Genomic DNA, 26,924 nt, shown 5'->3' on the forward strand with positions numbered 1-26,924 from the left:
GATTACATACAAGGAAACTCAAGAATCTAATACTTCAAGTGTGTCAGGTTTCTCATAACTTGACTGCAGACGAAAAAGCAGGAAGTCAGTACCTGATCATTTAGATATACTGTACATATTATTTTTACTTGAAAATATTATTTCATACTGAAAATGAGGTCAGGTCCAAAAATAAGTTTTGAAATATACTTATGTTTCACAAACTGGCATGACAGGTTATGACACATTTCTGCTGCTCCAAGTGTATCTGGGTGTCTGTGATTCAAGATCGTATTGTTATAGTTACTGTACTTAATTGTTATAGTTAAACAGAATTTGAAAAGAAATTCTGTGTTTCTGTTGGGTACGAAATAAATGATCATATTATTGTAGACATTTACTTGAAATAAATTCGCACTGAGGAATTCAGTAATAAATCCCACCCACCTGGATCTTGAGCGTTCGCTCAGACTGAAGCTGCTTCTCAAAGGACATTTTCATAATGCTGACCTGCCTCTCTTCCTGTTTAGCCTTTTGCAGCTCTGTATTTGCCAAAGAAACATTAAAATTAACCACAAACATTCTTTTAATCATCCTGTAATGCTCATTCAATCTTTTAAGGACCAAACGCTTAATCATACTTATAAATATCATATAGGGAAATAAAAACACTTTCTGCATATGAATTTTTTTCCTGTTACACTACATTTTTCTAGAAAATGTTCTAAACTATACTTGTACTTGTGTTGTACTGTGCAATCGAGGGTATATCCTTTTTATTTTGTATCGTTGACAGCTAGGCATGTGGTGTCTTTTGGTCCTTAGGGTTCAATTATGTACATTAAGGCAATAGAAAAAACCCACAATCAACCCAGAATGTGATTAATTAAATATTTAGAGCATGCCTTCATAGAAATAGATGATCAAACAGAAAAGTAGAACATAATGGAAAGACTGGTGCACTCACGTTGTTGAAGATCTTTGAGTTGGTTATTGAGCTCCTCTTTCTCACTAGCCAGGTTGGCTACGTCCACAGTCAAAGTGCGATTAGATTCCTCTAGCTATACACACACACATCAGGCATACTATATTAAAATATAATCCTTACTATATTAGAACAAACTCACCAACATAAACCTGTGATTTGTCTTGCAGCTAAAAGTACTGTGGGAGCTGGTGTTATAGAAATGAGGCTTTGGTAAAATGCGGCATGGGCGGTATGGGGGCTTAGTGGTTACACTGTTGCCTTGCACCTCCAGGGTCTGGGTTTGATTCCCACCTTAGGGTCTTGCTTGTTCTCCCTGTGCTTGGTGGGTTTACTCTGGGTACTTTGGTTTCCTCCCACAGGCCAAAGACATGCAGATTAGGCTAACTGGTGTTCCCAAATTGCCCGTAGTGTATAAATGTTGACTAACAACAACAACAACAACAGTTGTAATTGTAAGACAGTTGGGAATAAATACATTGGCCACCATGGTCCCTAGATGGATGGTGGAACTCTGAATGAACTTCTCCTCTGCAGCAAAGGTAAGTTTTGGTCTTGCTTTACTGGGATGGGCATCAAGAAAGCTAGTTTCAATCCTGTCCATGCAAGAACTATTCCAGAACAGCTGACCCTCGTGTCTTACAATTACAACCGACTGTTGTTGTTACTTAATTACCATATGCCATATGTATTTTATTTCAGAATTTAAAAAAAATCCAGTATTGTTCTAAAATAATCCAAACTTTTGACTGGTACTGTATATGAATGAATAAGTCTCATAACAAGCTTTCAGCTCTATTTTTACCATATTTTCACTTGTCAGGATTTCATGCACTGCCAAACCTTGTCATTTAAGAGAGTGCATAGTTCTTCCTTTGCCTCACCGAGCTGATGGTGTTGTCCTTGTCGCTGAGTTCCTGCCGGTGTCTGGCAATCATGTCTTTGATCTCTAGCTCTTTCATGATCTTCTCTTTCTCCAGGTCAGAGAACTGTTCTTCAGCAATGGAGCGTGCCAATTGCTCAGAGTCTGCCTTTGTCAGGCTCACCTCCAGCTGTTCGGCCAGAGAGTCCCTGCACGAATAAGCACGCAAATACAGTACATGCACTTAATTAAGGCTTGTTAAAGTAAGTATTATATCAGCTCCCTGATTACAACTTGACTTGATTAATTAGCATACTGTAGGTATCCTGATTAATGAATAGTGAGTCCCATCAGGTAGAATCACATACACATTCTGCAAAACTTTGCAATATAGCTAATACTAAAACTAAAGTGAAATTTAACTGGACAAGACACAGTGGGTGAAAAGAACAGATGGGATTAAGCCGTAGAGCAAGTATTAGCATGTTTTCATCATTTACAGTTTTCCTTGATTAAAGGTAAAATTGCTCATCTGAATAAATACTCTTCTATCTAAAGTTTGAGTCACAATACAACCTGCTTGAATACATAGCAATGGATAGAGTAACCGATGGTAATTAAACCTTTCATTCGTACAATTATCCAGTCTGTCAATCATGCAGCTTGCTTCAGCTATTGTTCACATCAAGCATAAAAAAAAATCACTTAGCTACACACAGCTACAATAGTGGAAAGCATGTTAACCAAAAACAGTAACCTGATAATACAGTGAACACTAAAACTAGACAGTTCAAGAATACATCACTTTACCTGACAAATCTTGATTTCTGCTAGAGGTTTTAGATTTTTGAATCAGGTGAGAAGCTTGTGAAATGGAATGGGAGATCATTTTGACCCTTTAGTCCACCCCTAGTACCAACAAAGCATCATTTGAATGCCTCAGACTATCTAAGGATTATTATTGGGTATGTTCTTATCTTTATAGCCACAGCTCACCTACGTTATAATGGCTAGTCGCAAAAAGATGAATGAGCATGTCAACTCAGACTAGTTCCACAAACATGACAAACAAGTTCACTGCTCATCAATAGCCATAAGATTTCAATCCACTAAAGCACCATTGAAATGTTTTAGTGGATGGGCAACAACTCTAGATTATTCTCTAATCTCATTCATGCCAAACCAAGATCTGTGACTTCTCATGAGTGAATTGGTAAAACATTCAAAACATTCAAGTCCATGAATGACAATCCCGGCCGAGGTGGTTTGGAGCCCATTGCAGTCACTACCATAAACATTCAGCGAGTTGAAAATCGAGGATTTGCCATACTTATTCACAAACACCACTTGCAGATTACACGAACTCAGTTGGAAGTCACGGTCACATCTGCCATACAGTCCTGACCTCTCTTCATTAAGCCATTTTCACATGTTTGGGCCATTTAAGGAATTCCTGGGAGGCCAGCATTTCAAACGTCAAGCATGCAGACTTATCATGGCTCTGGCGTACTGAGAAAGCTTCATACCTCGATAATATCCAAGCACTAGTGAAACTAGTGTAGCAGAGGATTATACAGCGAAATAAAGGGAATTTTTACTTATACTCATAACTGTTTTCATTTATTCTGTACAAGAGGCCATGTGTTGACTTGAACATCCCTTGTATTTACCTGCAGATATGATACTCCGACTAACAAATACACATGAACACACCTCTCTTCCTGCAGGTCCTCCAATCTCCGCTGTACATCCTGGTAGAGTTTGGTCTTTTCATCGCACTCTTCCTTCAGCTCTAGTATCTGGGTCTTATATAATTTCTGCAAAAACAAACAAAAATTTTAAAGACAGCGGTCCTGTAACTGTGCAATCATTTGCTATTATTCATACAAATAAGTCAAACGCTAGCACTTTTGGAAGGAGTCTCCAGTGTCAGAGGTAAACCTGCAACAGTAAGCTTTCTGAAAAAAAGGACAGTTTTCAGGACAGAGGACAGAAAAAAAGGACAGTTTTTGGAAGACTGGAAAAGGACAGAAACCTCTTTGTTCAATTATGTTGGTCTACAAAAGAATGTGAATGCTTGTGTAGTGCACTAAAGCAAAAATCACAAGCATGCAATTCAAACTGGAATGTAAATGTAAATGCAACAGAATAAAAAGTAGAATTTTAAACACAATAAAAAAAAAACATTAGAACACAGCAAGGACATAGAACATGGCATACATACTGTGAAATACTGTTCAGCCTCCAGCTGGTCCTTTAACTCCTTCAGATGTCCATTAGCAACTTCTCTCTCCCTGAATGGACAAAGACGGAGACTTAAAACTCCTTTTGGCGGCCTTTATTTATGTCCACAAACTAGCATATTCTTACTTGACTTCCTTAAGAAAGTGATTGGTTTACTTTTCCTCGCCTATTTTAATTCACCGTTTAAGTTTTAACACACTGGGGGGTCTACAGCACATTACTTACGATACTGCATCGTTTGAGTGATGTAATCATGTGATGGGTGATGATAGCAATCATATGATTACTATCAAACTCCAGACACCACACAGACATACACACACACACCTGCGTAGCTCCTGGTTGTGTTTCTCCATGCTGAGTTTGAGCTCCAGCAGGTGGTTGAGTTCTTGTTTAAGTTGTTTCTCAGAGGAGCGTAGCGTGTTGACCTCCTGCCTCTGAGCCTTCAGGTCAGCTTGGGACAGATTCCGTCGCTGCGTTTCCTGCTCCACTTTCACAGTCAGCAAATCCACCTGCATCATACACACGAGTACACAAACAACTCTTTAAGGCACCATGACTATATGGCATTTGTACACCACCCCACTGAATTTGAAATGCAAGATGTTTTAAAAAGTGTGGCATTAACTATTCATAAATTACAGCCATTTTCAAACATAACAGCACCCCACCCCACACCCCTATTTTGGAGGCCTATTCCACCTTATTTCTCCATGACTATGCCAGATCCAGGTCATAATTCCACTCCACGGTTCCTTAGCTTTCTAAGCCAATTTCCACCGCACACTCTAACTCACCTGAAGATCGGCTCCTGGTTTAAAAAGGAAGCCGAGAACATCAGTCGTCCTGGAGTATCTCTCTAGTGTGTCTCTTGGCTTGGTCACTTGCAAGTTGCTCTAGCAATTTACTCTTTACTCATGACCTCATGTTTCTCTAGCTGTCATCTCTTATCTTCTTATCATCTGTGTCTGGATCCACCTCTGTGCATGACCTCGCCTTATTTACGGACTTTGAACGTCACTCATGCTTCTTGACATAATCACTTTTGCTGGACCTGGTTACGACTCGTCGCTGGTTAATGTACTCAAATTTTTTCGCTTATTTGGATATTTTCCTTCTGGATAAACTTATGCCTGTGTTTTCTACCATTGCATCAGATCCGTGTAATGGAACTAATCTCTTCTAGACAAAATTATATAAAGTAGCAGGATGAGTGCTATGTGTATCTCTATGTGCTCAGATTCTGCCAAATGCTGCAAAACTTCTAGGATGCCTGATCTCAATCTAATGGAGCATGCTTTTCACATACTGAAGACAAGACTAAAGCCAGAAAGTCATACAAATAACAAGCAGCAGCTACAGGCATCTGCAGTGAACACATGGCAAAGCATCTCGAGGGAGGAAACCCATAGGGAGGAAACTCATGTCCAGGGGTTCCAGACTTCAGGCAGTCACTGACTGGATACGATTTTCATCCAAGTATTAGAAGCAATTCTTATGTTTCTAATTATGTTATTTTGTGCCAGTATTTATGCAAAAAAAATGGTGTGTATGTGCATGCTGTAATTTCTAAATGGTTAATGCCACATTTTTGTCAAAGACCTTGACAAAAAAAAGAAAGCCTTGATTTTGCTCATATCTTGAGCGTTTCCTTTTAATTTCCGGTATACGGAGGCCAAATGCCAAAAACATATCCTAGTGAAGTATCGTTTCATTCTGGGTATTTACATGAAATAATTCCCTGTTAATACATTTCCCAAGATTATTGGGATTTCTCTTAAACCGAGTACACCTTGTGCATAATGTATGCAGAATGCTATAAATAACAGAGGCTGTGGCTGATTTCTTTCGAACCCAGACTATAGATTAATGATCAGTGCCAGTCATATCAAGTGATTATACAATAAATCATCCTCTAGGTAGTAGTCATCATCATATTCCCTACGAGAAAAAAAAATCTAAATAGATTTATAATAGAGCACAATTATGAAATGTTACTCGACTATAATCTTGGATAATCTTACTGTACATCTATCATGACCTAACTGGAAGTATTACCCCCCTCCATGAGACAACGTGATCACAGACCTCTTCCGTCAGTTTGCTCTTGTGGGAGCGCAGCTCTTGGAGCTCATTCTGTGCCTGTTTATAATCACAATCCAGGACCGACTGATGTTTCTCCAGCTGCATAAGCTTACTCTCCAGCTGCTGTTTAGCTGACCGCTCGTCCTGTAGCTTACGCTCCATGTCTGAGACACACACACACACACATTATCTTACACTTAAAAAACACAAATGATCATCACACTTGCACTTAAGTGCTGTACGGAAATATTTATTTAAGGATTTTAATCGTACAAACAAACTAATTTCGACTGGTATTGTGTTTCTGTTTCCACATTTTGATTTCATTTATGGTGCAGGTTTAACTACAGGCAGATATCTAAGTACTGCAAAAGTTTCATTAAATTCTGTCCAGGTTTGACACATGCGCAGCTGTCAAAACGTCCATCTTGTAATCTGCTCATAACTTCACTTCTACTGAACATTTTTGTTTTATTTCATGGTGCAGGTTTAACTTAAGGCAAATACTTTAGTATTGCCAAAGTTTCATTAAATCCTGTCCAGCCAGTTTTGCGTGATGCTGTGACAAAATCTGTCTAGACAGTAGAGATACAGACAGAAAAGTTTCTGAGACTAGCTTCGAGTCTGTATGAAATGTAAAGATATTATTGAAAGAGCGATTCTGACCAATGTACAGAGAAAACCTTCCTTTTATTTATATAGAAGATCTCAGGGTCAGCTAGCTGATCGAGCTAACTAGAGACTAACTAACTTTAAACAGTTTTAGCGCATAAAAGCTCTACGTTAAAACTAAGACGTCCTTTCAGTGCTAAATAAAATCGGGTCTCGTAAAATAGTAGATCGTTAAATAATGATGTGGCTAGAAACCTGGATGAGTCAGCTAGCCGCTAACGTTAACAGTCAGGTGTTTTTCAGATATAGAACATTTTCGGATAAATCATGGACCTATTTGTAAAGCTGTTACTCCAGCAGCTTTTAAGGACGACTCCAAATGCTGTTTTTTTTTTTCTCTACCTCTCAACACTTCAGACTTGGCCTCTTCGATGGACTGGTTGAGTTTGCTGTGGTCAGCGAGTCTGGTTTTAGCGGCGTTGTGCTCCTCTTCCTCCTGCTCTAATCGCTGCTGAACAGCTTTGAGCTTGAAAGTAAAGTCGATCTCTTGCTGACTCCTCACCTGCACACAGACAACAACACAGGTTACACACACCCCCACGCACAGACACACACACACACACAGGTAAACAAAGAAACCAACCTTCTCCAAGTCAGTCAGCTCTTCCTGCAGCTGTCTCTTCTCACCCTCTGCCCTAGCGAGCAAGTTCTTCGTTAGCTTCTGCTCTTCCTCCAGACCCGAGACGTGCGCTGAGGGACGCAGAAAGAGAAAGTGAAGGGAAACTCTGGCGTCGGAGAGACGTAACGTCAGCTACCTGCCAGTGGACACGGCACCCAAAATAGCAGTATTTACTCTCCACATGAGATACTCCACCCAAACACAACAGCACTACACATCCTGGAGAAACAAGGGCCCAGTGTTTGTCGCAGAGCGAGGGATCGAGGAGGAACACATTACACACTCATTTCTACCAACCAACAAGCCAAGTACTCTATTACACTCTTTTTCATGGGATTTATTCTCCTCCAACCTCCACTGTCTTTAAACCAACATATCCCTTCTTTTTTATCATTCAGTCTCACTTACCCTCTCACTCCATCTCAATCTTTTTAACCCCCACCTATCTCCTTTTCCACTTCTCCCTCTTATATTTTTCTTTCCCCCTCTCACTTTTCTCCTACCTCTGTCTCACTTCTCGGCTGTCCGCACGTTCGTTCCCTCACTCGCCCACCCTACCTCGACCCCTCCTCCACTTCCTTCCTTGGTTGCTCGTTCTTCGTCACTCCATCACTCTTAAATCACTACTTTTTAATAGGTCCACTTTACTCAGTATCACATCCAATCCCTTGCTTAATTACTTTCTCACTTCTTTACTCTCTTCCTTCCTCCATTATCCACATACACCCTTAGTGCCTGCATTATTTTATCTCATCCTTATTGAGTCTCTAAACTCCTTACTCTCGCGCTCATTCTACTCTATTCTATCCTTTTGTTCTATTCTACACTTACTCTACTAACACTCACTCACTCCTGTCCTTCATATTTTACTTCTTTACTGACATTTACTTACTTCACAATAAAATATGTAATACAAGATTACATATAAGAACACAATATTACATACATATACTAGATTACTGTGCAATGCTTACAAGTGGTCTTGAGTCATATTCTGATGGTACTTACTGTTTTTTAAGATTATTATTGGCCTTTGTGAGACATTCTTCATCCTTCAAGCCTCCTCACTCTTTTTTCTTCCCCCTGTCTCTTACTTCACTTGCTCTTGTTCCCTTGGTCTGAACTCAATCTTTAACCCTCTAGTGGTCCAACTAGGAACTATGGAGGCCAATAATGACGATTGTATTTATTCACATGTTCACAACCATGGTAGCACCTCCGATCAACATTCACACACGTATTCACACACTACAGGCAATTTGGGAATGCCAATTAGCCTAATATGCATGTCTTTGGACTGTGGGAGGAAACTTAAATACTTGGAGGAAACCCACCAAGCATGGGGAGAACATGACCTCCATGTCCACAGAGCCTGAGGCGGGAATCGAACCCAGACCCTGGTTGTGCAAGGCTCATCTACTCCTCATCCGTTTCCGTAATCCCTCCTGAACTCCCAACATTTTTCTCCTTTTGTCATACCCCTTGATCACTTCCTCATTAATAAACAGACACACGGTTAATTGTTTAACCCCAACACAGCCCAATAATACCCCTCTTTCTACACTTTATTTCCACAGTCCCGAGTTTCCTTCCTCATCCCATCCTCGCCACCTTTGTAATGACTAATTCCCCCCTCACCTTGCAGTTCAGTGATGGTCTCAGAGCTGAGACTGCGCTCCCTCTTTTCAGTCTCCAGGGCACTCTGCAGGCTGAGGTTGTCCTGCTCCAGGCTGACTCGGCTACCCTCTAGCTGGGCCAGTCTTTCCTGCAGCTCCCTGAGTAAGAGCTCCAGCTGCTGCGCCTGCCGCGCTGCCTCAGCCTGAGCTTTCTTCACCCGGCCGGATTCTTCCACCTCGGCCTGCAGCTTAGTGTTCACCTCCTCCAGCTACCGAGGGCGAGAAAAAAGAAGGAAGAATTGATGCAAAGAAGAAAACTGGGAAGCTTTAAGCAATGCAGCTTAAATATTAATTAAATATGAATTAAATATAAACAGGTTAAATGAATATAACCAAATAAAAAAAAGAAAAGAAAGAAAATGCACACCCCTGCAGCACCACACTCCACATCTTACCGCTAGCCACAAGTCAACGGTAAAATACTGGCGTTTAAATGGGGAGTTTAATATGCAAAGTCCAGATTAAGTGGTAGACTTTTTTAGTTTTTTTTTTTTTTTACAGCTTGTAAACGGAATATGAAAAACATTGGTCACCCTTCAACCTTAATGTGAGGACATTTAGAAGAGCATGATTAGTTTTAAAGATGAGCACTTAAAATAGCATTGCAAATTTATTTTGACATGTAATGCAGTGCTAATTCGTGTAACATTTTAAAAACCAACACTCTCCCTCTCTCTTTCTCTCACTTACTCACTCACTCTATATACCGCTTTATTTTGTACAGGGTTGTGGGGGCCTGGAGCCTGGCCCAGGGGACTCATGGCACGAGACGAGACTATCACAGGGCAAACAAGCACTCAGACTCACTCACACACTATGAGGAATTTGTAAACAACCAATTAGCCTAATCTGCATGTCTTTGGACTGTGGGAGGAGACTAGAGCACCCGGAGGAAACCCACCAAACATGGCGAGGACATGCACAGAGACCCAAGGCAGGAATCGAACCTTTGACCATGGACCATTGACATAAATATGTTTTCTAGCTTATGTTCAGTTATCTACAGTATGATCCTCTAGGATACAGCATTTATATCAGTGACTTCCTTATCATTCCCATAATAATGTTAAGTTTGGTGTTGTTCTAAAAGTATACTGATTATGTTAAATTGCCTGTTATTGTAAATCCATACCTATATGTTGCCCTATGGTGAACTGATCAATAAGGAAGTCCATAAGGTAAAACAATGAATATAAATGAATGTTTACAGTAGTGTTCATAGGCCAAAGTTGGTTATTTTCCAATAAAGAGTTTTTTGTTTCTCCTACGTCACATGCTAAAATGTTTATTATTAAAGTATGACCTGGTTTGCATGTTCTCTCTGTGTTTTGTGGGTTTCCTCCAAGTACACTGGTTTCCTCCCACAGTCCAAAAACATGCAGATTAGGGTTCATTCAAACTGCCAGTAGTGTCTGAATGTGTACATGATTGTCCCTTAGTGACAAACTTGCACCCTATCCAGAGTGTATCCCACCTTGTGCCCCAAGTCCCCTGGGATAGGCTCCAGGCCTTCCGTGACACTGTACAGGATAAGTATTATAGAGAATATGTAATTCAGTATGACCTATACTTTGTAATCCATTTACAGTTTCTGAGCAACCACTAATTCCATAGTGATGAGGGTTAAACAACCTAAAGTTACAGCTTTCAATCAATGCTTATACAAAGCGCTCACACTTGAGGACTCAGCTCCATCTTAAAGATTCAGCTCCATCTAAAAAACTAAGCTCCATCTTAAAGACTCAGCTACATTTTTACATTATCGAAAATTGCTTTCTTCAGCAACCTCCTCTAGCTCCACTTGAGGGATCCCAAACCGCTCCCAGGACAGCCGAGCGTGTCCTGGCTCACCCTGGAGAGTGGAGAGGTCGTGGGGACCCACCACCCGTAAGGTTCATAATATTGGTTTGGTGCAAAGCCTACTATATGGGGAGAGAGTGACGGGGTGCTATGGGCGTCTCTGTTTTTCACCAATGGGGACAAGTACATCCCATTTTTTTTTTTATCCATTTAGTTAGTGTGTCTGCCATACAAGTTCCTGTGTAGGTCATTACTAGAAAGGATAACATATTAGTAACAAAACCTGAAATCATCTGTTAAAGCTGCAATTGTAGAGTTCTAATAATTGACGATGTTTGTTCATGGGAAATAAACTGACCTGTCTCTCTAGATGGATGTTTTTCTCAGTGGAGATCTGTGAGTTGGCGCTCTTCTTCTTCAGCTCAGCCAGCTGCTCTTTCAAGCCGCTCACTGCAAAACGCAGAGTGTTAACTTTATTATAGTGTTGTGAAAACATGAAGCAGGATGGGTTTGACTGCTAGCAAGTGGATGTCAGCTAACACTGGTCTCACTACGACTATGACTAGGAGCAAGCAAAGTGGTTGGGTTCTCAAAACAGTCTGTAAACAGTTGGGTCAGTGTTCAGGGCCGGAAATATTTACCATATCAGCAGCAGGGTTTGGTGCTTAGTTTTTAATGCTCGAGTGACAGTAATGACTTTTAAATTACAGTCAGATGTTGAACAAAGAAATGCTTTCTGAAGGGCACTCGCCTTCGCTTTCCAGGCCGCGTTTTCGCTCCGTCTCCAGTTCAGCCTTCCTCAGGCTCTCTGTGTTCTGGTGCTGCAGCAGGGCTTTCTCTCTCTCCAGTTTCCTCAGGGCTTCTTCTGCTCGCTGCCTCGCACTCATCTGAACAAAGAGTGAAAACCAGAATGAACAAGAAAAGAAAACATTATTATAGGGTAATAGAAATTGAATACAGATGACAAGAATGATTTCAGTATTTCAGACCGAAAACCGAAAACCATAAAAAGTACAGAACAGGTCATTTAGAAGCCCTTACAATCAGGACCAGCTGTGTCTAACATAACAGTAGGTGCAGACAAACACCTCACTGAGAGATTCAGTAATAATATTCTGACTATTGTCGGGCATTCCTAAAGAAGGGGCGGACATCCGCACTCAACTGACACTTCCTGGTCATGCAAGAGGACTAAAAAAGCAACAACACCATGACACGGATCACCATGTAGGATAATCATTTAGATGAAAATTTTATATAAGAAGAGCAGTTCTAAAATATTAAAAGAAAATCACTTAATGCATATCAAACTGACATTTACTGGACGACTTTTACTTACATTTAACACTCATTTGCACATACTTTGCATACTGTTATGCTGTTATGCTCATGACTGGACGTTTCCATTTGAATTCCATTCGATTTTATTTTTACTACTTGTACATAGTGTAAATTTCACAGCTAAAAGGTTTAAATATTTTTTCTATATTGTACAATTTTTATTATTATATTTTTATTTTATATTCTATATTCCTTATTTAAATATTTACCTTTTCATACTATATTTTTCTTTTTAATAATTTTCATTCGTATGTTTCTTTTTGTTTTGCTGTTTTAGAAAAATCATCAATCAAGGTTAATATTGGAATTATTAGACCACTTTGTCTTGGATATTTCTTCTATAACAGCTTGCTTGATTTTATTTTTAATTCCTTACACAAGGTGGTTTATTCCTCTTACACTACAAATAGTGGTAACATTTTTATTTATAGAAGAATGACATCATAATTATTGATGACTGATATCATTTTCAAATTTTAAACGTCAAACCATGAGAAAAAATATGAGAAAAAAATACCCATCTGTATAGAAACTTGGGCTTAAACACATCTAGATAACAGATTTTCCTCTTTTTTCATGACACTATGCAAAAAAAAAAAGGGGTCATTTATGTAGACCCTCCTCTGGCTTGGCGTTCAGCACGCACCAGGAGCTCGTCATTATGTTTTCCCGCAGCAGACTCCCTGAACATCAACATGTCACAGCTAAGAGCAAAGCACAGTCGGTGCTCTGTTGTACAAAAGAACACAAAAAAAACTCTCTTTCTACTCACATCCTGAGGAAGTGAAGAGCCAGTGCAAGTCATTTATTTATAAAGGAAATGTTCTATAGACATCCCCAGACTTGTACTAATCATCTCACACCACACTGCTTTCTCAACAACGGACAGTTCGACTCAAGGATTGGAATCGATTCTTGACTCAACTGTATATCCTGAAGCTGCTATTTCAGTTATTTTCCTGCTTGTTTATAAAGTTAGCCTGTAAGACGTAGTCACGTGCACTTGAACTTAGCCACAGTGGTTAGCTTGTATTGCACAACAAACTGGGAAAAATCTTTGAGCTAATAATTTTGAGGAAGCCTGATTTGGTGCAAAATCCCTCAGGGTGACAAAAACATCAAAAATGCTTCCTCGAATGGGCGTGTGTGTGTTTGGAGGGGAATTGGTGGCACGTGCATTCCCCAATGCATGATCTGAGTGCTATGTGACCTCTAAGGCTCCGGGTTTCTGCTCAGTAGGTCAGGGGTTCAAGCCTGTCCTGGTGCCACTGCTGGGCCTCTGGGAAAGGTCCTTAACCTCTCCGCTCCAGGTACTATTTGCACCAGCATATCATGGGTGCTGGGATATGTGAAGACAAGAACTTCACTGTGCTGTCATGTATATGTGACAAAGACAAAAAAAATCTTCCTTGGTGCTGTTCAAAGCACTGCTGCTGGCGAGTCCTTTGCATAGCCGATACAATATTATCAGTATAACAAAAGTGAAGATTTGATGTGTTTGTGATTCTGTCAGTATTGGGATTTTAGAAATGTCCTGATTTGATGTTAGGTTTTCCTGATTTTGATACAATTTTAAAGCTTAGCTCTTACCACACGCTGCTTGCTAAGGTGTGAATAGTTTGGAGTGCACCACCTCCATACGATGTAAAGGATTACCGCCATAGGATTATAGAGAAACGTCAACATTTTACCATCTTAAATACTCATATTCAAAAAAAAAAAAAGATTTTAGGATCACTGTGGTGATAAACAGGTGATATATATATATATATAAATATAAATCTGAGATATTTTGCATATTAATAGTTTGAGGATCACCTTACCTCCTCCTCAATCTCCTTGGACAGTTTATCTAGTCGCTCGTTTGCGCTTCTGTTGAGGAAATATTGTAAAAATGATAGACACATCAGCGGAAGACTTTAAGGATTCTTTCACGGGGTAAACATTTGTGTATGTGTGTGTGTGTGAGAGAGAGAGAGGGAGAGAGAGAGAGAGAGAGAGAGAGAGAGAGAGATGCGCTGTACCTGCATTTGAGTTCCAGGTCATTCTTAGTTTGCATCTCATGTTTGAACTTCTCTTCTATTTTAATCAACTTCTTTTGTACATCGTCACTCTAAAGAGCAACAGAAAGTTGGAAGAAGCACATTGTGTTAATTGTGTAGTAGCTTAGTAGTATCCACAGTACAAATCTGAAGTGGAAGAAATGAGAGGATACAGGGGTCGGGTCACAATTATGATGTTAAATCATGCGTATTATTCATATCAATGATACTGATAGTGGTACAATGAATAACAACATTATGAAAATAATAGTATTTGAAGCTGTAGAAGTAAGGAACGTCTTAAAGCTGAAAAAAAAGGAAATAATGTATTTTTTTGTCTCTAGTCTAATGGCAAAGCATAAGACTGACTTCCTAGAACTGCTGGACAGCACACAATGACAGCAAAAGGTTCAGTTTTTTAGAGACTGCTGTGTCCAGGTGGCCAAACGTTCTGGTATAAATGGAGACAGACAATCCTGACGTGAATAATTATGACAGAAATTCAGGGGAAGAAAAAATAATGATACGTTTGGAACACAGCATAATACATAAGGGTATTGAATAAATTATTACTTAACTGAAAAATGATTGATACAATTGGATCAGACAAAGAGAACGGGCAACAATGTATACCTAATGTACACTTTATGGACAAAAGTGTTTGGTCAAACCTGCAATGAGATTGTGTCCAAATACATATACTTTAATATGGAGTTGGTCCGTCTTTTGCACTCTTCTTGGAAGGCTGTACACAAGATTCTGTAGTGTTTCTGTGGGAATTTGTGCCCGTTAATTCTGTAAAGCATTTATGAGGTCAGACACTGATGTTGGATGAAAAGGCCTGGCTCACTGTTCAAGTTTATCCTAAAGGTGCTCGATGGGGTTGAGGTCAGGGAACTGTATTAGGGCCAGTCAAGTTGTTGAACACTGATGTTGAAATTATCAAATCATGTCTTTAAAGTCGTTGCTTTGTGCACTGGGGCACAGTCATGTTGGAATAGAGAAGGGCCTTCCCCTTGTTAACAGTTGCCACAAAGTTGGAAGTATAGCACTGTCCAAGATGTGTTGGTCTGCTGAAGCATTAAGATTGCCCTTCACTGGGAATAAGGGACCTGATTGAAACACCTGAATTCAATAATTAACAGGTTTGACCAAATATTTTTGTCCATGCTGAAAAAGGGAAGAAACCTTTTGGGGGCATCAACATTTCTCACCGGTTCAGATTTTTTTATTATCTTTTTGGGGGTTTTGCATTTTTTATTTTGTCTTGGGGATAGAATGTGGTTTTTGTAAAATAAATTGTTATTGTAACTATTTTTTCACTCAAAGTATATCTGGTGATTTTTTTTGTCTAGTACGTTTTTGGGTTAAATGATGAAAGTTAGAAGCACCCACGCAGATGGTTGAAATACACAGAGAGAGAGAGACATACACACACACCTCCTCCTTTTCTGTTAGACCATCGATACACTGGTCATCTTCATCTATTAGCTTTTTGTCCATCAACCTGAGAAAAAGCAGAAATAGTGAGTTAAGGAAAGAGAACGCGAAAGCGTAGTGGGAATTGTATAGGAATAAAAGAAGTAGTCTGTTTTAGCAAACATACAGTATCCACTTCCTTTAAACACAAACAGTGTGCTTCCTATTTCCTGCCTCGATCAGGTTTTTTAGCACAAGCTCACTGGTCCTGGTGTGTGTATGTTGTAGATATTTGAGACACAGAATTTTCATTCCAGTCAGAGAAACCCAAAGTATATTAAATTAACTCCAGACATAGTATAGCATAGTATAGTTAACTCCAGACACAGCACAAGAGAAATAAAAACAACCTGGCTTACCATATTTTAATCTGCTTAACTACGGCAACTATGCTGAAGAGGAAAACATCCTCATTGCCAAAGTATTAACCAATTAGGTAAGATCATTGTGTTTGTGTTTCTTATTTTAACTCTTAGCAGCAGGAAAGCACATGTCTTTATGTTTATTTGGTCTGTTATTGTTGTGTATTTGTACGCTGTAATGTCAAAGACAATATACTGTACATATCAAAATGTACTTTAAAGAGACTATAAAGATAAAATTGTAATTCAAAGACACTATAAATATAAAAGAATGTGTTTCAAGGACAATATAAATATTAAAAATGTGTTTTAAAGACAATCTAAATATCAAAAATTTAAAAAATATATATAGCTATCAATATGAAAAAAAATGCTTTTCAAAAACACTAGAATTATCTAAAATGCATTTCGAAGACAATAAACAAAAATTTTATTACGAAAAAAAAAATTGTGAAAATTTAATGAAATTTTCTTTAAAAAAAGAAAAAAAGAGAAAATTCTAAAATGTATTTAAGGTTCTACAGTGGTGGCCAAAAGTAATGGGACACAAGTGAAATTCAATGTTTTAATAACATTCTCCCTTTTTTGAAAAAAAGATAATAAGAGTTATTTGTTATTTTCTGCAATAAAATTGCAATCAATACAGCAATCAATATTTACTATGAAGTCGTTTATTATTAAAAACCTGCTGAGTCAAAAAGACGTCTTCACCACTATGAATATATGAATATATCTCTTGCTTTACCTATGCCTGGTTGATTGCTTCCTGAAGATCAAAAATTTCCATAGCAGTTCGGAAATCACTTGAGAAGTCTCTAGTTTAACCTATTTTGTGCAGACGAAGACTTTAAAAAGGAAAATTCCTGCCACATATTTGTTCTATCCTTCAATAAACCAACCGATTTTAATCAGCACAACTCTTCAGCCAGACATGTTCGAGCTAAATTAGTGACATCACCTGTTTTGTGCACAAACTATAACACATGTTCGGAGTTGTTTTGTCCTAATACCTTTGGCCACAACTGTACACCTGGCTGGATGGATAAATAGATATATAGATAAATATAGTTAGACAGATGGACTTACTGGTCCTCCCTGAAGTAGGTAAATCCGACAAAAGGTAGCTGGTTGCCTACAAAGGCACGAGGAGTTGGGAAAGTCTCGACGTCCCCTTTCTCATCCTCGATGTCATCAAAATTACTCGTGTCAATATCACTCCTCAACTCAGGCACCACTGGAGCCATGGCTGAGAGAGAGAGAGAGAAATAATATCAAACCTCCTTTTCGTAAGTGTGTGTGTATGTGTGTCAGTCTCCCTGAAAGGCGCAGTGTGTGTAACACACAAAGCGGACACTGTAGTTTGCAGGAAGGAGTGGCGTCTGCTCTTGCCCAAGCCGGCCCCTGCTCCCTGTCCGCCTGCCTACAGCAGCACACGATTCTGCACCGCTCACACACTCACACACCTCATCACTCTCTCTCCTGCACTCGCACAGTGTGTGTGTTTTTTATGTCAACACACAAACCCATAACCAAGTGTCACAGTTCCAAGCTCACTCTCTTTACTATTTACACAGATATATTAAGGAAGTGGGGTTTCTGATTTACTTTAAAATAATAATAATAAAAAAAATAATTAAAAAAAATAATAAAAATCATAAAAAATAAAAAATAAAAAATAAAATAATAATAATAAAAAGTTGCAAAATTTTTCCCTTAACCACATCAACTCTAGTTTAGCGTTGATGTTCTTCACTGGAGACTAATGTAACACAAAATGTACGTTAAAAGTAATGGAAGTCTATTTCATCCAATTTCTATTTCCATAAAGCTCATCGCTACCAGTCTCCAGTACTGTTACATCAAATAATCTCCTGCCAGTGAGTGATGAATGATGCCATGCTTTACCCGCTGATGTCCCAGATCTGTACGATTAACCTCTACTGTATATAACTACTTTATATACAGTAACTCAAACAGACTGCATGAATCCACAGCTATATTTGTTTCAAAGATTTGGAAAAAATATGAAATAAGATGAACAAGAACAATTTCCTCAGAACTTTATTTTTTTCTTATAATTTCTTATTAATAGTCTAAGTATATTGCATGTTATTTAAATTTGCTTTGGAAACATTGTTAAAACACTCATGTCAGAGAGACTGGGAGAGAAATGGAGCCCGAGTGAGACCGAGAGAGAGAGAGAGAGAGAGAGAGAGAGAGAGAGCTTACCTGATTTTTTTGTTTTTGTTGTTGTTAATATTAAATCCTTTTTTATTATAGTTTACCTATTATGTTTTCTTGTCATATTTAATATGTATATATATGTATACAGTATACACCCACTTACAAAAGTGAGTACACGCCTCTAATTTCAGCAAACATTTTAGTACAGCTTCTCTATATAGCTTCTGCTATAAAAATGAAACTTGTATAAATTTTAGAGTGGTCAATGTGCAGCTTGTATAACAGTATAGATTTACTGTCCTCTGAAAATAACTCAACATACAGCCATTATTGTCAAAATAGCTGTCAAAAAAAGTGATTACACCCTAAGTGATAACAGCTGTAACATCTTTAACCATGCAGAGTCACATGTCCCATACATCATGTTCATGTGTTTGTCAGTGGCTAAGTATGTCTTCAGACCTGAACCCTATTGAGAACCTGTGTGACGTCCTCAAGCGGAAGGTGGCTAAGAGCCATGTGTCTAACATCCAGCAGCTTCATGATATCATTATACAGGAGTGGAAGAGGATCCCAGTAACAACATGTGCAGCTCTGGTGAAGTCCATGGCCAGGAGCATTAAGGCCGTGCTAGATACCAATGGTGCTCACACAAAATACTGACACTTCGGACACAATTTTGACATGGTCACTGAGGGTGTGCTCATTTTACTTGCCAGTTATTTAACAATAAGGTCTGCATGTTGAGTTATTGTTAGAAGACAGTAAATCAGAACTGCTATACAAGCTGCACACTGACTACTCTAAGCTATATCCAAGTTTCATTTCTATAGTATTGTCATATAATAACATATAATAAAGTAATGGCTGAAATGTGAGGGGTGTACTTACTTTTGTGAGATACTGTATATGCAGATTTATTTAACTTTTAACATAATCAATCTTCTTTCTATAATTGATAATTAAATGTCAATGTCAAAATTATTGATTATGTCAATGTCATATTTTTAACAATCACGGCCTTTTGAACTGAACTGAGAAACAGGGAGAGAGAGAGAGAGAGAGAGAGAGAGAGAGAGAGATGAAAAGTCCAAATTTAATTATTTAAAAACTTTCCTAAAACGTCCAACAACACCTGTTGGACCAAATATTGGTGATAAAGGACTACTTTAGGAGAGAGAGAGAGAGAGAGAAGCAAAAGAGAGAAAATAGAATCAGAGACAGAGAAATTGAGAGAGAAACAGAGAGAGAGAGATAAAGAAAGAGAGATGAAGTGAGAGAGAGGAACAAATAGAGAGACAGAAAGATAGAGGGATGGAGAAAGAGAAACAAATAGAGAGAGATAGAGAGATAAAGAGAGATGAAGTAAAAGAGAGATGGGGAACAGATAGAGAGAGATAGAGAGATAAAAAAGAGAGATGGAGAGAGATGGAGAGAGAGAGAGAGAGAGAGAGAGAGAGAGAGAGGGGCCCCACAGCGGTGGTTTTGCATCACTCCTCTCATTAGAAGCTCCACAGTGGCCACAAGTTCCACCCAGAAAATGCATCCAAAAACGAACACAACTCAAAGCAACAACACAAGCACCAATATACACTACACCGGGCATACAGCAGCACAATGCCCAAAAAATCCTAATTATTACGCCATACAGCTCAAGCTTACACACTAATTAACTTCGCCTCTTCTGTAAGATTAACTAATAAAATAAACGATTAATTACAGCAAGAAGAAACAGCCTGGGTTCTATTAACAAAAAGTTCACCAAACAAATAACTGATAATCCTTGAAAACTTGATTCAAGTGTGAAAACACACAGATGTAGTGAACAATCACAATGCTTACTGTCTCGTATGGTGTCGAAGGTCCATTGGTCGTTCTTAAAGAAGGGGTGACGTTTGATTTCCTCCACTCCTGTGCGGCCAAGCCTCACCTCCCTGTACGTACAAAAGCACACCTCAACACACGTGCACAGGGCAGAAGCAAATAATACAACCCTCACCTCCACCCTCGTTCCCACCACGCCAAACACACACACACACACACACGGCTCGTACATTGACTGGTCTGTAGATCTGTTGGTGTGCTTGTGACTTATATATCCAGCTTCTTAAGAAAGTGAGGGACAAGTCTCCACACACACACACACACACACACACACACACACACAGCTGCTCCCCTCCCTTGCTCACTTGCACATGCTGAGGGGTACAGCGGACCAAGCTGCCACGTGTGGTTCATTCCAGCTGAAGCCAGAAACCAAAGGGAGAGCCTCATTGCCTACATGTCTGTATGTGTGCGTGTGTGTATGTGTGTGTACTGTATCGTCCAAGCATACTGCTTTTTTGAGCGTGCTAGCAAATATAAATGTCAGTCAAGAATAGATGGTGAAAAATAAAAGTGAAACTCTGCATTCACACCTGCAAGAGAACCTGCAAGAGTCTCGTGTTTGTGTGTAATGACCGCTAGCTTAATCATTTGCGAATGGCATCTAATAAGAATCCAAACGCTATCGTTTTCCTGATCCCGACCAAGTAAATTATCGGATGAGAGGCTTCCTGATCCAAGACGTTTTGAAGACTTCATACTACAGTGCAGTGGAAAAGTATTTCCCATTTGTTTTATTTTAATACTACACAAGGAGAACCCGAGTAAATCCAAAATGCAGTTTTTAAATTATGATTTCATTTATTAAGGGAAATAAGCTGTCCAAACCTGCCTGGCCCTATGTGACAAAGTAATTGCACCTAAACCTGTTAACTGGTTGTACCACTCCGCCCTTGGCGGCAACAACTGCAATCAGGCAATGAGTCTTTCACATCGCTGCGGAGGAATTTTGGCACACTCTTCTTTGCAGAATTGTTTTAATTCGGCTTTACTTAAGGGTTTTTAAGCATGAGTTCAAGGTCATCTCAATCAAATTTAAGTCTCAACTTTGACTAGCCACATAATTTTTTTTTTTTTTTAGCAATTCAGAGGTGGACTTGCTAGTGTGTTTCAGAGTCATCATCACACTTGCAAGTGTGTTTCAGGGTCTGTGTGTGGCAAGTAAAATTTATCTCCAAAAATCACAGTTCATTTATGATGTAGGAAGGGGGCAATTACTTTTTCACTTAGGGCCAAATAGGTTTTTGTCTCTTAATAAATGAAATTATTATTTAAAAATAAAATTTTGTATTTATCCAGGTTATCTTTATTAAATTAATTTATTTGATAATCAATTAATTGTTACAGATATGCAAAAATAATAATAATAATACTAAATAAAAAACAGTGTGTGTATATATATATATATATATATATATATATATATGACAATAGTCGTGTATAGTGTGTGATGAGTGCAAGTTCTATATTTAAGTACTATATTTATTTCGTATTCTCTTCCATTCCTAAGTAATTACTCCTCATTGAGATAACTATCATTTAATAGTACTTAATAATAGTAAACTAAGTGATCAAGACAAATTGCTCAATTGTTCCTGTTTAGTTTCTGAATAGTAACCTTTGTAGGTTGCTGATGTAAGTGCAGAACAAAGGACAAAATGATTAATCTGTCCCACCTGTCACTCAAAAAGGCACAGATTAGGTCTTTGGCTTCTTTAGAAATTTCCATATCATCTGGGAAGGTCAGGCTGTTTTTGTGATCCATGATCTTGCCATAAGTTCCCACCAGTGACTCGGCATAAAATGGAGTCTCACCTGGAGCGAAACCAAACCTTGTTAAGAGAAGGTAAGCTATGGTAAGAGATAAGAAATAGAAGGAGAGGAGCTACTGACCATTCAGCAACTCATAAATAAACACTCCCACAGACCACCAATCACACTCGCGTCCATAATGACCGGTCCGTCCCTGTGACATCAGCACCTCCGGAGAAATGTAATCTGGAGTCCCTACGGCTGTGTCGCAGTGAACCATCCCAGACTGGACACAAACACACACACAAAAGAAAATCATGTAAAATCTTACAATACAGTATATACATAAATACAGGTCTGCTCATAAATTTACATACCCTGGCAGAATTAGTATAATATTACCCATTTTGTTTAAAAAAAATGTCTGATCATTCAGAAATTTTCATTATTACTATTATTATTATTATTATTATTTAAGTACAGTAGTAAGTTAAAGCCAACGTAAAGATTTTTAAATGAAAATGATAACAGAAATTGACACAGGTTCAAACTATTATGGGTATACCCAGCACATCCAGGAATGAATGCATGGACGAGTCATTGTTGCACCAACGCTACAAAAAACCCTCTTGCATTACACCAAACTGCACCTAGACAAGCCTCAAAACTTTTGACACAAATTCATTTGGAATGATGAGACCAAAATGAAACTATCCGGTAACAACCATAAATGCTATCTTCACCATCCCTACTGTGAAACACGGAGGTGGATCTTTAATGTTCTGGGGTGTGTGAGCTAGAGTGGCACAGGGAATTCAGTCAGAATTGATCACACGGCCTCAGTCGGCTTGCTTTCTTTCCATAGTGCATCCTGGTGCCGTACAGTATCTTCCCCTGGATATGCAACGAACATGCACCTGGCTGTACAAATGCAGTAAAAGAAAGCATGATTCATCAGACCACTTCACCTTTTTTCACTGGTCCAGTTCTGATGCTCATGTGCCCATTGTAAATGCTTTCGGTAATGGACAGGGGTCAGCATGGGCACTCCGACTAGGTCTGCACCTACGCAGCCCTATACACAGCAAGCTACAATGCACTGTGCATTTGTTTTCTCGAATCTAAATATAGCATTGTGCTGCTGGGTATCAGAAGCAGAGAGGTCTTTATGAACAAATCAGTCTTACTGATGTTAAAGGAAACAACAATACGCAAAATAAAGACCAGAGAAACTCCATGCACAGAGCAAAAGAAACAGAAGAACAAGTCAATGTCTGCAAGAAAATACTACTAGAAAGATGGCTGGTAAGGTCGCCAAGACGAAGGCAGACAACGCTGGTTACTAGGCACCTATTTCTGTTGTTGCTAACTTGAGTTATTTGTCTCAGTGGACTTTAGAAGCCTGCCACTGCTCTGTGCTTGCCTCATGTTGATCTCTTTTATCTGGACATGTAACAAAAACTTTAAAAAGGTCATCTGTAAGTAATATTCGCACAAAGCACAACAACTGTTTACTAGCAAAGCCTGATCTCTTCTGCTATTAGTTAATGACCTTCCCCTCCCACGCCATCCACCTCCAAGATACGTGTAATCAGAATGGGGTTTCCTCAGTATTTAAAATTGGGAAACAGCACTACTGAGCCTGCAGAGTCACCACCGTAAGGCATGAGCAGGAGTGTTTACAATGATCATGTTGATCTTTCTTTTTGTTCCAACACCCTAGAATTCAGGGTTCACCGTTGTGTTTATGCTCTGTAATAGACAGCCTGTTGTGAATTCCCCAGCCTTGTACCCAAGCGTTCATATGAAAATCAATAAATCAGGGTGCATTTAATTTGCTTTCCACAAGATGGCAGACATGGAAAGACAAACTTTTATTAATTAATTTATTTTATTCCAGATAGATTTTTTTTTCTTATAAAAGATATACTGTATTATGTATACTGTAAATAATTCAGTTATTCAGTATCAATTTCAGTGCATAAAGTCAACCAGTCAAAATCAGACAGCAAAATGTAATATAAAAATCTGTCTGCTCTGGGGTGTGCAAAGTCATCTGAGACTGAAAGGGTGTTATGTCCAGATGATACTCAAAAACAAGTATGTACAGAAATTTTTATCAAAAGTATCTATCAAAAATATAAGTACAAAAGGTACTAGTACTCCACAAGAAAATCATTTTCCTTTATATATATCTGACCAAGTTACTGCTAAAACAGCATTTTAAAGTGTTTTAAACAGATTTGAAGTTGATCACATTCATGCAAGTCTAGTAGAGATTGATAGAGACAAGATTTAATCTTAATTAAATGATGTGCAGCTGCACAGTGACGTAGTAGTCAGCATTGTCGCCTTGCACCTTTGGGTTTGATTCCCGCCTCTTGCACCTCGGGTCTGGTACCTCCAGGTACCCCGGGTTCCTGCCACAGTCTGAAGACATGCAGATTAGGCTAATTTGCCCGCAGTGTGTGAATGCGCATGTGACGGTGTGTTTATATGTGTGTGCCCTGTGATGGACGGTGTGAACTGCCACCATTGCTACCCCATATAGAACACAATTAAATATGGCCATATTGCTAGCATACAGAACACAATATGGTTAAAGGAAGTGACAAAATATTAAAATTATCAAAAAAAAAAACCTATATTGTTATTGGCCTGCACATGCGTAAGAGTTTACAAGTCTTTTGCTCAGTATGTTAGCTAGTTAGCTAGAGCGCTTCTAATTCTAAATTGTGAATTTTACCATGGGGATGAATAAAGTATCTTCTAATTTTACATTGACATGCACACACATTTGAGACAATTGAAAAAGAAACAAGTAAAATCCAGAGCCCAGGTCTCTGCGCTGTATCTGGTGCCCAGGTATCCGTCAACCACTAATTAGTCTCTGCTCTTATAACGGCCTGCCAATCATTTCTGTAAACTTGGACAGTATGGACTGATGGAATTGTTTTTTAGCTGTCCTTCCCATATTGTGGTGTAGCTCATTTTTCTTAAAAGAAATGTTTAAAACTTTACACTTAAAAACTTGTTTTAACGATTTTATTTTCACTTTCTAAATTTCCAAGTTAAAAGTTAGAAAGCAAAAAAAAAAGTTAGAAAGCAAAGTTAGAAAGCAAAAAAAAAAAAAAGTCTCCATAAGACTCAACACTTCGTATAGGCATCAGCTGTGCTCTTCATAATTGGTTCTTTCCTCCAGATGCCACGCTCAATAATTTAAAGTCTGATTTCATTTTATAATCTATTCTTTATCAAATCCATGATTGCCTTCGTAATGGTCTGTTGATTTATTGACAGGAGTGTCTCAAGAGAGAAAGGGATTCAATAGCAGGAAATGGGAAATGGTACTAAGCTTAAATGTCCATATCTGTCCCACAGTAGTCTGGACTTTAAACTTTAATTTTGCAACCTGAATTTAATCCAGTTTACTGAATTTGAATTTGTTGATGCAGAAAAAAGTGTCTCAATACAGATCTGTGTTTGTCAACTTCATACATTTATACATTGTTATCTTCAAATTTCATTATTAGGGATTTAATGGTTTTTTAAATAAATCAAATGATTTTTTTTTTTTTTTTGCTTAATAAGAGATTAGGAAGAGATCTTTTTTTTCTCAGGAATTCTGCCTGCTCCCATGATTAAGATTTTTATGTGTGCACTGAAATTAATCAGGATAAACCAGTTCATTAAAAACGAAAACACATCCTATCACTGTCACACAGTGTCACATAAGCACCTATTAAAGTCCCATGTTGGCATATGCTTGCATTCTGGTCCAACAATCTTCATATGTGAATGCCCATCTGGCATTCAAAAAAAAGCAACACTCCAGCCTATATTTTATTCTCAGTCACCCAAACCCAGCGTATGAACACACTCACCTTGTCCATCTTCATGCATGTGCCGAAGTCGGCGAGTTTGAGGTGACCGTTGGCGTCCAGCAGCATGTTTTCAGGTTTGATGTCTCTGTGGATGAAGCCCATGGAGTGGATGGCATCCAGAGCCAGCACCACTTCAGCTGTGTAGAAGCGAGCCCATTCCTCAGGCATGTCGTAATTCATAGTAAGGGTCACCAGATCTCCACCTGCCATGAACTCCATCACCAAATAGAGGTGGCGCTCGTCTTGAAATGAACAGAACAACTAAACAAACACAGAGAAACCAGACAATAATTTCTATATAGATAGAGTATAGCAAGAATTGTTCAACACAATGGAAAAGTTCATTATAACCTTTAATGTCTTATCTTAATTTCACTAAAGCTTTTGAAAATGAATGAACATAAAGCTCCAAAGCCATGCTCCAAAATGTAGTGGAAAGAATGGAGCCTAGAATGATGGTTAGGAGTCCACATTGGCCATAAAAAGTATTATGGAGGTAAATGTGACCTAGCAACACTGCAGAGAAGAATGAATTCATGTTCGTTTATAACTACATGTCTAGTTGACTGGCCGAACATTGCTGTTAAACCTGGTCTTGCTCATTTCCTGTCGCCATCTGCATCCAAGGTTTATACTGTAGGTCAAATTATTTCATATTTAATTCACTTACATCTAATTTACATGAAACACACTTGCACATTAGGTATGTTCAAGTCAAACTGGGACTGATAATAAAATTTCTTGTGAAAGGCATACAAGCAATTGACTTCACAGAAGACTTCAAGCACAGTACGGTGATGAGACTCATAACTGCAGTTTAATGGTGCAAATGTTTAAAGAAGGCTGTATGTCCGAGAATGACGATCCTGGCCGAGGTGACTCGCAGTCCACTGAAGTCGTTCCAGGATCGAAGAGACGCATCTGCATGTGGGAACTGGACAGACATTACAAGAACTCGGCTGGAACTTGGCACACCCCCCGTACAGTCCTAACCTCACTCCAAGACATTTTCACATGTTTGGACCATTAAAGGAGTTCCTGGAAGGTCAGCGTTTCAGACGAGAAGCAGGCAGG

General features: G+C 38.8%; 1 protein-coding gene across 4 annotated transcripts in view; it reads right to left on the minus strand.

The window, feature by feature from the left end:
- The window catches only part of LOC128510495 (rho-associated protein kinase 2-like), a 48,565-nt gene that overhangs the window by 10,663 nt on the left and 10,978 nt on the right, over nucleotides 1-26,924 (minus strand). For all 4 annotated transcript variants that reach the window (XM_053482840.1, XM_053482865.1, XM_053482855.1 and 1 more), the window contains exons 5-24: nucleotides 25,851-26,111; nucleotides 22,108-22,252; nucleotides 21,891-22,029; nucleotides 20,173-20,264; nucleotides 17,233-17,392; nucleotides 15,746-15,812; nucleotides 14,288-14,376; nucleotides 14,087-14,135; nucleotides 11,674-11,809; nucleotides 11,281-11,372; nucleotides 9,085-9,331; nucleotides 7,411-7,517; nucleotides 7,170-7,329; nucleotides 6,159-6,319; nucleotides 4,398-4,582; nucleotides 4,051-4,120; nucleotides 3,540-3,643; nucleotides 1,849-2,035; nucleotides 947-1,040; nucleotides 427-521 (exon numbers count right to left, since the gene is read on the minus strand). In XM_053482840.1, coding sequence (XP_053338815.1) covers nucleotides 427-521; nucleotides 947-1,040; nucleotides 1,849-2,035; nucleotides 3,540-3,643; nucleotides 4,051-4,120; nucleotides 4,398-4,582; nucleotides 6,159-6,319; nucleotides 7,170-7,329; nucleotides 7,411-7,517; nucleotides 9,085-9,331; nucleotides 11,281-11,372; nucleotides 11,674-11,809; nucleotides 14,087-14,135; nucleotides 14,288-14,376; nucleotides 15,746-15,812; nucleotides 17,233-17,392; nucleotides 20,173-20,264; nucleotides 21,891-22,029; nucleotides 22,108-22,252; nucleotides 25,851-26,111 — 2,640 coding nt within the window. The remainder of the gene's footprint in view (nucleotides 1-426; nucleotides 522-946; nucleotides 1,041-1,848; nucleotides 2,036-3,539; nucleotides 3,644-4,050; nucleotides 4,121-4,397; nucleotides 4,583-6,158; nucleotides 6,320-7,169; nucleotides 7,330-7,410; nucleotides 7,518-9,084; nucleotides 9,332-11,280; nucleotides 11,373-11,673; nucleotides 11,810-14,086; nucleotides 14,136-14,287; nucleotides 14,377-15,745; nucleotides 15,813-17,232; nucleotides 17,393-20,172; nucleotides 20,265-21,890; nucleotides 22,030-22,107; nucleotides 22,253-25,850; nucleotides 26,112-26,924) is intronic.

Source organism: Clarias gariepinus, chromosome 2 (genome assembly GCF_024256425.1).
Source record: "Clarias gariepinus isolate MV-2021 ecotype Netherlands chromosome 2, CGAR_prim_01v2, whole genome shotgun sequence".
NCBI lineage: Eukaryota > Metazoa > Chordata > Actinopteri > Siluriformes > Clariidae > Clarias > Clarias gariepinus.